This window comes from Caloenas nicobarica, chromosome Z (genome assembly GCF_036013445.1).
Source record: "Caloenas nicobarica isolate bCalNic1 chromosome Z, bCalNic1.hap1, whole genome shotgun sequence".
NCBI lineage: Eukaryota > Metazoa > Chordata > Aves > Columbiformes > Columbidae > Caloenas > Caloenas nicobarica.
Window position 1 is genome coordinate 88,594,193 of NC_088284.1, and position 12,222 is coordinate 88,606,414.

At 39.6% G+C, this 12,222-nt stretch overlaps 1 protein-coding gene across 1 annotated transcript; it reads right to left on the reverse strand.

Annotated features, from left to right (window-relative positions):
* Nucleotides 1–218: 218 nt before the first annotated feature.
* On the reverse strand, nucleotides 219–10,856 carry LOC136001343 (pancreatic alpha-amylase-like). The gene is made up of 11 exons (XM_065655559.1): nucleotides 10,771–10,856; nucleotides 8,075–8,290; nucleotides 6,415–6,561; nucleotides 5,720–5,917; nucleotides 4,206–4,436; nucleotides 3,152–3,285; nucleotides 2,941–3,063; nucleotides 2,721–2,820; nucleotides 2,388–2,509; nucleotides 2,153–2,278; nucleotides 219–961 (listed from the first exon to the last, which is right to left on the reverse strand). The coding sequence occupies exons 2-11, from the start codon at nucleotides 8,264–8,266 to the stop codon at nucleotides 772–774; spliced, it is 1,563 nt and encodes a 520-aa protein (XP_065511631.1). The 5' UTR covers nucleotides 8,267–8,290; nucleotides 10,771–10,856; the 3' UTR covers nucleotides 219–771.
* Between the last annotated feature and the right edge of the window lie 1,366 nt (nucleotides 10,857–12,222).

Here is a 12,222-nt window from a genome sequence, read left to right on the forward strand (position 1 = left end):
TGGGATACAGATGTGTAAGTATTGCCTTTGGAAATACTACATTTCAACTCACCCAGGTGTTAATTTGGATTCTTTTTATCTATTTTATTTTCTCCCATGTTTCTGCGATCGGGGAAATGCAGTGCTGCATTGCTTTAAAACCTATCACTGCTTTGCCAGTAGTTATGATGTGACTAATTTAAAATCTAGTTCATGAGGGGAAAAAGCATTACTCTTCAATTTGATTGCCATTTATTATTCACTAAATACAGAGAATTACTCATGCTTCAATACCAGGGAATTACATATAGGGGAAATAGTAGATGTACAGATGAACAGAAAAAACAGATTTTCAACTGAGTTATAATTTGGCATCATCTTGAATTCCACCATGGTTCAGCACAAAGGTGTCTTCTCTTGATCTTTGGACATGCTGTTAATTCCCAGTCCAGCTTCCAAATAGAGAGAACCACATTTCCACTTATGCATAGAGCAGCAAAATTTAAAATTAAGTAAGTTACATTTTCTCCTTTCATGGTTTATTTATTATTACTTTAACCGAATAAAGTACAATTACAAAGGCAAACAGGTGTGTACTGCCTGTTTCAGATCTGCACTAGCGGCACTAGCTCCTGTCTCTGTATAGCAGCTACTCAGTATTTCATTAATGTAGGCTAATACACTTTGCTCTGTCACAGTTCATTCAGTGCTGGAGAGCCAAGACAATCAGACCACCGTGTATGCCATTAGCAAAAAAAGAGAGAAGAAACAACATGTGCACAACAGATGTAGTTACAATTTAGCATCAACATGAATTGCCACGAATGGGTCTTCATTCTCACTACTAATCAGGAAATTAGCCATGCCATCAGCAGCAACATGAACTTCAACTGCTGTACAGTAGTCACCTTTCTTTTGGCCAGAAATGACATCGCAGTAAGTGCCAGCAGGCAGGCCAGTCTGCAGAGTTACATTCAAAGACCTTTGGAAAATATTGAAATGCAATAAGGATTATTTGGACTCTCAAATGCTTTGCAACTCATATTAGAAACCTTCTCGGACATTAGGTAATTCTGGAATTACTATTCTGCAGCACTTCTCTGGAACACTCCAAAATCTATTCTCCCACAAAATGACAATAGTCTAGCGCTACTGAGTGAGAAGCCTAGAGAAACAAAGGTTCATGTTGTGCTCAGGCCTTGTAAGGCTGCTCAACACACACTAGTAAAAATAATTTCTCATGTGAGCTCTTTCATGTTATGGAAACTTAAAGGAATTTGGTTCTAATCACACAGAATTACACTTCTTTACAGTTAAGAAAAATAATTACATAAATAAATAAATATAGTACTATTTAAGCATTTACCAGCAATGACAGGAAGCTTAGGTGTTCTCACTCTCCAGGAACTTTAGGACTTCAACTCCAGAACTTCAAATTGTGCTCTAGTGAAATTTTCCTTTTTTCCCACCAAACCCCAGATAGCTTTTTTTAGATTATCGCATAACCAGTTCTCTGAAATGTCAGTTAGTAACCTGGGTTTTTTTAAGGAGCTTAAAGGTACTTGAGAAGTGCCAGATTCCATGCAAATACTGTATTCCTGACATCACAGTGCTCTAGAAGAATATACCGAAACAGTCTAAAAAACTGTCAGCCCAAATAAAACTCCTCTCACATCTTTGAAGGGTGTCCAAAAGAAACTGTTGTGGTAGACAGCACAGTAGGCTGGAAGACAGTTAACTGTGAGCCACTACATACTTCAAGTTGCTCATGACCCCAGGCTACTTTTAATTATTACAGATCTGACAAACTCACATTCTATTAAATCATCTCACTCTTGAACACAAAATTGCCAGACAGTTTTTAAAATGGTCACTTTTCAACCATATCCCCAAGCTGCTAAGTTCCCTCATGCCTGTAAGTTCAGCTGTTGCTGGCTGCCCATGCTCTTCAGTGACACAGCCAATTCTGGAACTGGGACACAGCAAGAGCACAGCACAAGGCCTAACCTTGGACTGCGAAGAGTGCTCCTGTTAGGATGGATAACCCTAAATTTAAACTGCCAACAATCAAGACAGAGAAAGCATCTGTTACAAAGATGTCTTGGAGTTCACAAAACTTTAAAAGCCTTCTGTGCTAACTACAAGTATTATAATTTGTTCCTCTATTACTTACCAGTCATCATTGTTGAAAACTATGAAGCCTTTACTACCACGGCCAAACGCTACTTGATTGCTGTCGTTGTCCCACCAGTTGGAGAAAGGCTCACCGTCCACCACGTTACGGAAGATAACCATGTTCCTGAAAACACAAGGAACGCCTGTCACTGTGGCCGCAAGAGCTCTAAAGCCACCAGCAACACCAAGCAAAAGCAACTGCCTTTACTTCTTTTGCCTCCACCGTCTCCTACCTTATTTGATGCCAGCGATGTTCGCAAACCCAGTCGTTGCCACAGGTAGTGTCTGCATTGATCGTAACAGGCTTTGTGGATCCATCTGAGTAGCTTGGGGGTCCAATCCAGTCATTGACGTCCTGTGATCGAAAAGAGAAGTTTAAAACTTCATCCTAAAAATACAGAGAGCCTGTCTCTAGAGAAAAGCTAGATGGAGCAACAAACTTCCACCTGCTAGATCCAACGTGGGGCAGAGAAATCGCTTAACAAATTTGAATGCACTGGACAGCTTCCCTGGCACTGTTCTGATCCTTATTCACCACAAATGTATCTTCGACATCACAAGCTTACCCGTCCATTTTGGAAAGATCTTGACCAGCGATAACTTGACATCACACGTGTGAACCCATACGGATGAGCAAGCATGAAACCAACTGCCATTTTATAAAGCCTGTTCTTAGACAATGAAAAAAAAAAAAGTCATGAGGTATGGAAGGAGAAACCGCGCCAGAGAACAGATAGTCAAACAAGCAAAAGGAAGAAGCATCACCCAGACAAGAGCAAGCCTTACCTGGCATCCCAGAAGGTTAGAATGGAAGCTCCGCCGGCACCGTGCCCACGCTGGTTGTCGTGATTATCCACAAAGACCAGGGCTCTGTCAGAAGGCACAAAGCCCCAGCCTTCTCCCCAGTTCCTAGCCAAAAACACAAGGACTTGAAGCTACCCTGTCAACTGGAGCACACAGCATATTCCCCAAAAAGTCACGGGATGTTCATCCTTACTTTAAGTAGGCCATCTTTTCTCCGTCCCACTTGCGGATCACTGTCCCCAGTTTTGCACCGTATTTGAATTCTGTCACTCGGCCGTTTCCAAAGTACTCACTGCCTTTGATCGGCTCTCCGCCCAGGTCAATTACCTGGTACAGGAAAGATAAAGTATTCCCTTCTACTTAAAAAAACCAAACAAGTAAAAGGCATTGCTCTAGACAGTTTTTTTAAGGAACAGGCACTACTTGAGCTAAGTATATTATTCGGGTTATTTGCAAAATTGTATTTAAAACTATTTTTTTATTTTCTTTCACCCTAACTGTGAATTTGTTTTCCATCTCTGTCCTAAATCTCCTCACCTTATTTGATCATAACCACATAATTAAAGCTTGGGCTGTACCAACTTTATATTTAGTCTAGTCACCAATATCTCTGCTTCCAGAACATGGGCAACCTCATTTCACCATGCAGCTAAAGAATGTTTCAATATTTGCCCTAGAACTTGCAGGCAACATACTGATTTAATAAAACGTGTCTGGAAACTTTAGCTGCTGCTGACTGAAGCCAATAATTACCTGCTTCTTAGGTCTTGTTAGGATTTGTTATTCAAACATAAACCACAAATTTGGAATGTTAAGTAAGAGTGGTTATGCCATTGGAAATCAAAGTTTCAGACTGTAATCGCGATTTATATTTTCTGTTGCAATTCATTATCCAGAATTTAAAATTCAGGGAGTGAAATCTATTTTTAAACCAATAAAATTTTTATACTAACTTCAATGCCGTAAATTTCATCTCAAGCGAAACTTCCAGGTTACCTACTTCCAGAAGGTCCAAAACAACTGGGACATTTTGCATATCAATTACCATTTGTGGACAGTTCAGATATTTGTAAATAGGGTTATTAAATCTCAGTGTTGATTTCTATAGATCTTGAGCCTGAAAGCTACCTGGGCCCAGCTCAAGCAAAGCATGGCTTCCAGTGTGGGACTGTCAACACACTCTGCCTGCAAGAAATGTGTTTGTAAAGTCCATTTAAAAAAAAAAAAAAAAAAAAGAAAAAAAATACCTCTTGGTAAATGACAGGTTTAGTTCCTGCAGAAAACCATTTAGTATTTAGGTCTTTCAGCTTTTCTAAAATCGCCTTCACATCTCCAGGCCACATATGCTTGGCAGCATCAATTCGGAAGCCTGCTACGCCAATATCAATGAGGTAGTTCAGGTACTCGGCAACTTTTGAGCGTACATAATCCTTCTCCAGGGCCAGATCAAGAAGGCTAACCAAGCGGCAGTTTCGAACCTATATAAAAATTCTGGAATTAAACATTTCTCATCTAATAAACCGAATGTAGTGTTCTACATACATTTTGAATTTTATTACCTACTTTACAATGCCAAAATAAAACCTTCACTAGCCACTGTTCACATGCATATCTTTGCCTTGGACAGTTATTCACACAGAAGGAGCACTAAGAAGTCTGCATTAACCCAGCTTACACAGCTGTAGGTGCTGAAGGATTATAACAGAGTCAAACCCTTAAATCTACAATTAGCATTTTAATTCAAGTATATTGCAAAAATATCGTAAATTATTTTTACTCCAGTGTATTAGGGAACAGATTCATCACTATTTTAAGTGCACTCATTTCTTCTCTGATGTAGGAAAGATTTCTAGAAATTACATTTCTAAATCTTTTAAAAACCTCAGTTATTATAGCCTTACAAAACAGTAAACTCTTGTTTTCTGTTCTCTTTTTGCTTTTGTTTCTTGTAAATACAAAATGATGGGCATTGACTTTCCTCAAATGAGTACTTTAAATACACACTGTATATATTGAACTGTTTGGTTGGTTGGTTTAATAACTCTTACCATGGGTTTTCATGGCCATTTCTCCAAACCACCTCTCCCCTCAACTTAGATTCAGGAAATATCAAATGAATTTGAAAGGCATAACACATTATTCAAGAAAGATAGGTATTTCTCTTTATAAAATAATTTTTCATTCTGTGGTACTTTCAAATTCCTGACCTCATAATCTGATACAGACGAACAGATAGACTACTAGGAAGAGAAATCTCTAAACAGAAGGTTGATTTTCAAGATTTTTAGCCTTGCTTTTTTTCTTTATGAAATCCTAGTCTCTCTCTTCTGAAATTGAGACCAAAGAAAACTTCCAAATTACAATAAAAGGCAAATAACTCCTCTTATTTAAAAAACAAACAAAACCAAACAAACAAAACCCCAAACAAAACAAATCAAACAAAAATCCCACCACCACCACCAAAACCTCAAACCACAAGATAATCCCTAAACAGATTTTATGAGCTTTAAAACTGTGTTTATAAAGTACCTAAGCACATTTGTCTAAATCTGAAATGGAACCATTGGCTGAAGTAGAGTTATACCTTTAAGAAGTGTTGTTCCTGATAGCAACACTAACTTCTAGTATCAATTTGGATAGTTTTTCCATGAAGGTTTTTGTTTTGCTTTGTTTTTTAAAAAATATCTGATAGTAAAGGGCAAAGAAACCACAGCCCAGGAATGGATGTACATGAGAAATATAGTTATATTTCAAGGTTTACCTGAAATACATCCTGATAATTCTCAATGTCTCCACTTCTAGATTTACATTTACCATCATTAAAGTCCAAGGCAGAATATGGCACAGCTGGAAAATCTTCAGTCTTTGCATTGAAATAGCTTCTACAAGTAGCATGGTTGCCAGCACCAGCATTAGCTCCACACATATGGTTGATTACTGCATCCACATATACATGTACCTAGAGAACAGTATTCACATTTCAATTTGAGAAAGCTACTTCCCATGCCACCACTAATTAACATTCTTTCTCTCTTACCTCTTGCCTTATTCCCTTACTTCTGCTTGCTTGCTTCCCCCAACATTTTATTTTAAATATTTCCCTTTTATTAACATATAGCAATAGTGAGGGTGACGGAACACTGGAACAGGCTGCCCAGGGAGGTTGTGGATTCTCCTTCTCTGGAGACATTCAAAACCCGCCTGGACGCCTTCCTGTGTAACCTCACCTAGGTGTTCCTGCTCCGGCAGGGGGATTGGACTAGATGATCTTTCGAGGTCCCTTCCAATCCCTAACATTCTGTGATTCTGTGATAGCAATGGTGATATAACATGTTCTATTTTGACAGGCAGAAAAAATCCTCATCTTCGTGCCAGTGCTACCATGTCTTCCCTTCTAAATTAATGGTTGTCTATATCCTTGCATTGCTCACACCAGAAGGTTTTCAGAGCACTTACTCCAACATTGTTGCACCTGGTCACCATATCTCTAAATTCAGTTTCATTTCCAGATCGTGTGCAGAGTTTGTAGCTGACGGGCTGGTATCTTTCCCACCATGGTTGCCAGGGGTCAGTAATGATAACATTTTCATTTGGAGGTGAAATCTGTGAATAAGATGGACTCTCTTGGTAACAAGATACTGGTAATAGTTTATTTGTTCATCCAGTGTTGTTAGAGAAAGAATATAAAAATAGAAAATCTGGTCCCTTTAATGGAAGATGCTCACAATACCTAACCCATGTAGATCCTCTGTATCCTCTGCCTACACTGTAGTGGGCTGGAAATAAAAGACTTGGGCCTGGAACTTCAGCAGGTAGAAACATACTATGAAAATTATGTTCATGGACATAGCATCCTAATTATCTTTGTGAATGCAGCCTCAAAGATCAAAAGAAGGGTCTGAAATCTGAAGGACCATAGAGGTAGCCCAGAACCAGGAAGGAACTGACAGCAGAACAACTGACATAATGTCCTGCCTTTAAAACTGATCCGACTTGCCACCGTTTCCAGATAAGCTATACCTCTTCCTTTTATAGACTCTTTCAAGGATATTTTTCAGGCAACAAGCTTTTGCTGCTACCTCTAAGTCTCTGGACATAATGACCTGATCCCACCACTTCTCACAAAGATGCCCGAGCTGCAGCCTACGTAGCTGCCAGGCCTTTGTGACCAGCTCAGCAAGTCTGCATCTGAAAAATCTTCCCTTCCATGACCCTGTCACAGCATGGATTGAAAAGATATCCAGGCATATACCATAGTCTGAGAAATCAGTCTAAAAATCATTCAGGCCTGTGTGCCTGGAAAGAAGGTTGCAAAGAAAAGATATATTATTTGAAAATTATGGGAAAGTTCTCACTCAGGTCAATTTGCAAACTCCTGAGCTACAAGAGACAGGCAGACTTCTCTCACCAATTTTTCCCAAGCAATCTGACAAACAAACTGAAATAGTTTAATAGCTGACTGCTCTCCAGGCGTACCACCCCACCCATCTGACACTACTGGTTCCACAGGAACGTGTCTGTTGTTCAAACAGAGCAGACTCACATCCACACATCTGCACCAGAACCTGGGTTCCTTTCATTTCTGCCTGCTCACCCCAGGTTCCTGCAAAGAAGCGTCTCCTAATGGCATACTCTGACACTAAGCTTTACAGAGAGAAACCTGCCAGTATGGGTGAATGCAATTAGCAGCCTTTTATATTTATTTAAAACCTTCATACTTTGGTATTCTCTTTGGGAGTCCCTTTTTTTTTAATTCATAGTTTCATTTTATGTTTATCTAGTTCTTAAGAGCTTCCCTTGATTTAAATAAAATCGAGCAGATAAACGTAGGCTACTCTTCACAGCAGTAAAATAAAGATTTAGTCAGTGATACGCAATTCTAATTCATCTAAATGCAATAGCACAGAGCATGAAACATGCACTTTGGAGCAATGAAATAAATTCAGGCTTACACGATGATGGCTGAAGAATATATCTGTCATCATTTACCACTTCCATTACCAATTTCTATTTTTCTTTCTCAGTACCTGTCCTTTCGTAAATGGAACATTTTCTCTGGAAAACAAATCATCATCTATGTAGCAATTTTACTACCTACTGATAGGAACAGACATACCTGAACTCCTCCAAATCCATTAGGAGCTAAATAGCGTTCACACTCAAGAGCAATATCGGCCCAGCGCCATTCAAAGAGATGTACGATAGACGTCCTCCCAGAGAGAGCGTTAGGGTTGTACTGTGCCCAGCAAAACCCTACAATTAGCAGAAGAAAATAGATACCCATCCTGTGCTCTGTGATTGGTTGCATTCTTCTTACTGCCTATTTGTGTACCTGCAAGAGGGTAAAGTACACATTACAAAATACACATTTAAAAGTAAATGCCCATCTCTGGCATCATGTTTAACTTTACTTGATTGTCATTTTGTTTGAGAATTGGATTCTATTTAAGCTATACCAACCTCCCATACTAATGGTAACTGTGTTTTTCTGAAGTTATAATTCAGACATTGTCTAATACAGGCTGTCTCTAGGGTGCAAATTCTTATTAGTATAAAGCTAAAATAACCCCAAAAGGCAAAGGAGTAATTATATAGACTGAAATTGACATTTTATGTCTCATTTTAATGTATAATACTTTACATTCCTGTTCATCCTTGAAAGTCATCTTCCAATCTGTGTTACTATGACTTGTGCATATTTAGACAAGGCCTTGGAGAAGAAGCATGTTTCTCATCATGAGTTGCCATGAAACCCCAGATACTTCGGAGGTGTAATATATGAGAGTCTGTCATTTGTGATATGCAAGACATCTATCATTCAAACAACAGCCCAAATCTTGGAAGACCTCTCAGATTCAGAAGTGACCATACTGACCCAAAACCAGAAATGCTAAGTGTTTAATCTCTGTACACCTGCGCAATTTGTGTGGAGGTATTCTTCTCCCCGAGAACGAAGTCCAGTGGCATGCAGAGGTTAGAGGTGCTGTGAAGCTCCATAACCAAGAACTCTCCTCAGTGCCCAGGTACAGAGTTCTGCAAAGGCACTGAAGGAGCTTTCCAAAGGAAGAAAAACAGCTGCCTTACCTTCTGACAAGCCAGGCTAGGAACTACACTTCGCAATTCATATTGTATTTCTATTTACTTATATAACAACACAGATGACAGGCCTATTGAAATTGCCTCTCCTTTTTCTTATCTAAAGAGAGATATAACAAACCAGAAGTTAAACAACGATCAAGGTTTACATTACACCATTTAGGATCTCACTTTGCACTCCTTATGTTTAGAAGTTGATTTAGAGAGCCTGAGATACAAAGAAGTCCTAGAAGGACATCTTTTGCAAACATAAGGCTGAATGATTGCTTCCCCTAAATAACAAAATACAGAACCTTCTTACTTTCCTCTAAGTATCTATATGTTGTAAAAAAAGCTATCGTAACACAGAAACAACACAGGACAAAGAGGGAATAAGGAGATTCCCAAGTGCTGTCACAGGGGATAGCAAACATCTCAGTGTTAAACATGAATACATGGGCCTTCAGGTTTGCTACATGAAATAAACCCGCGACCTTCCCTGATTTAATACACATTTAGGAGTGCACTTCTGAACACTCCAACCTGCTATCACACCTATACAAAACAAACAAACAAACAAAAGTTTATATAATATCTTAATGATTTCCACAAAACTACCCTCCTTCTCTCGTTTTTATTTTAGGAAACGTACGATCCCTATCTCTCAGTCAGTGGAGCCGCACTCTTTGGAGCTAATTCAAGCACAAAATATGCCAGTTTGTAAAGTATGGAACCAGCTTTCCACAGCCTGTTAATATCATCTGTCACCATATTTCACAGGCAGCCAGAGTTATTTAGAACGAATCATTTGATAATTTTAGATTGTTTTTCTGCTTGTGAACAAAACAATTTTAATGAACTTATTTACTTGTAGCTCTTTGGTAGAATATACAGATAAATTTCAGCTGTAAGCAGCTGTTCTGTGTGCTTTCATTTTCATGAAAGAATGCTTCTTTGCCCTGATAGGAACACAAATTAACAGAAAACAAGCTAAAAAAGTTCAGTCTTCTCTCTTGAGGGAAGTCATTTATCAGATTGGCAATTTTTACTCATGGCAGTAAGTACACAAAGCAGTGAGAATAATATATTTTGACCTAACCAGCTCCAAGGCCTAGGGCTCGAAGAGACAACTCAACATTGTTTTTAATGTCTTTGAAACAGGTTTATTGCTGCTTTGGCTTCAGCAGAAGCCACGGTAAGAGAACGGAGATGTTGAAATGCCCAGCGCACTCTGAAGGCTATAGCTTCAAAATGCTTTTGAAACTTGGAAAAAAGGAATAGGCCCGTATTCCTGTATGGAAGAAAAGAGAGCACAACTGATTGCAAGTCAAAGAACATGGGAGAGAACTGTTTCCAGAGAACACTATTGCTGTCTTGAGCAACCTGAGAGCTCTGGTCAGCTCATTTTCTGCTGAGTTAGCCTGTGGTATGACACTCAGCTGCTATCTATAGAATACTGACAACAATATTTAAATTCACGAGAAGTTTGAGGCAGGCCTGTTGAAGCTTCAAGTGTTAAAGGCTGATACAGGAAAGCAGTTGTAGTCAGTGCCCACAGAACCTCGCACAGCAGCTGCACGTTTCACGCAGACGAAGCTACTCCTCCTTTAGAGACGCAACACTACCCCTCGCACAACCCTCGCCGGGAATCGCTCTACCGCCCCACGTCCTGCCGCGCCTCTTGAGCACAGACAGGCCACGAACACCCCGAGAGCGAGCAGGGAACGCAACACGCACGTTTCGGGGCCCCCGCGGCAGCTCCAGCGGCTCCAGCAGCGGCCGCCGCCCGCCCAGCTCCGCCGCAGCGCCGGCAGCTCCGCCCCTTCCGCGCCAGGCGGGACTGCCGGCTGCGTTAGCTTAAGGGGAGCGGGCTCGTCTAGCAGCTTTACAGCACACGAGATCATGTCCAATCAAGACAAAATTACATCCTGGAACACACTGAGTCTCGAGATTTGAGAAAGATCTCTGCATATACACTTATCTCTTTTTTTTCTATTTTTAAAGGGTATTTGTCTTTTGAGTATAGCACCACCTTGCTGTCATGCTACTTCACTGCTTTGCGAATCTACTTGGTGGCCTTCTGCACAATATTTTAATGGCTTGGTTCTGTACTTGTAACTCAATATGGGTGTTAGGACATACTGCGCCATTTCCTCTATTATATAGCTCTTTATGTGCAATAAACTGAGTCACAAAGCTTTGTAAAGTGGCTCCGTCCATATACAGAGTAAAAATGCAGTAGCACAAGAAAGGGTTCTGCATCTTGGAAGGCTACCATGAATTAACTAAAGTTTTCTATTTTAACATTGCTACAGTGGCTCTGCTAGACAAAGTAACAAATGGAGCTTGTCATTATCAGAATGTTTCTTTTCTCTGGGAAGAGTCAAAAACACAGCTACAGTAAATTTTTGTCTATATAAAAGGATCTCACACCAGAAGCTGCTTGCTAGGCTGGAGTAAAAGATTCAGGCAGGAGCTCTAGGACTCAAGTGTTTGTCCTACAACAGCAACAGAGGCAACTCTCAAGCTACTGAACAAAACCTATGTATTGACAACCACAAATGTGTTCCCTGCAGCCTTGTATCCAGTAGGAAGATACATTGAATGAATAAACTGGAAGCAGTTGGAAATGCCCTAGAAAACAATAAAGGAAAAGTGATTCCCAGTTTGAAATAAGATCCTTTTTGGTGTCAGCTTTCAAAGACATGAAGGGATAACAAAGATGCAAACTATGTAATATGTGAAATGTCTCAGTGAATTTTTCAAGTCACTAGTGTCAAAAAGATAAATTAGCCAGAAACAGTTCATTCCTGAATGCACATTAACTCCACAGATGACACTATTTTTACCCTCTCAACCCCAAAATTTCTTTTCACTACCATATAGTGAAGTCCCCAAAATTCACAGTTTTTGTGGGGAAGATTAAAAAAACCAAAACAAAACAAAAACCACTCAGAAAACTGGAACTGGAGATGAGCCTTATATATCAAACTCACAGCTGGCCACTGGAGAAATGTGCATGCTTTTTAAAATCCATCTCTTTAGAATTAAAAGCATATCAGAATGACCTGAATTTGGCTTTCACAGAAAATTCTGACAAGGCACACAACTCACATTTATAGGTAGAAAATAAAGCTAATTTAGCTTCTGCTATCACAAGATCTTTGCTGTATCACTGAGTCAATTTAT

Coding starts and splice junctions, on each gene's coding strand:
- LOC136001343 (XM_065655559.1), bottom strand. CDS start 8,266: ATGCAACCAATCACAGAGCACAGGATGGGTATCTATTTTCTTCTGCTA. Junction 2,510..2,720: donor GATCTTTCCAAAATGGACGG/GTAAGCTTGTGA, acceptor TTTCGATCACAG/GACGTCAATGACTGGATTGG. Junction 962..2,152: donor GTTTTCAACAATGATGACTG/GTAAGTAATAGA, acceptor TATTTTCCAAAG/GTCTTTGAATGTAACTCTGC.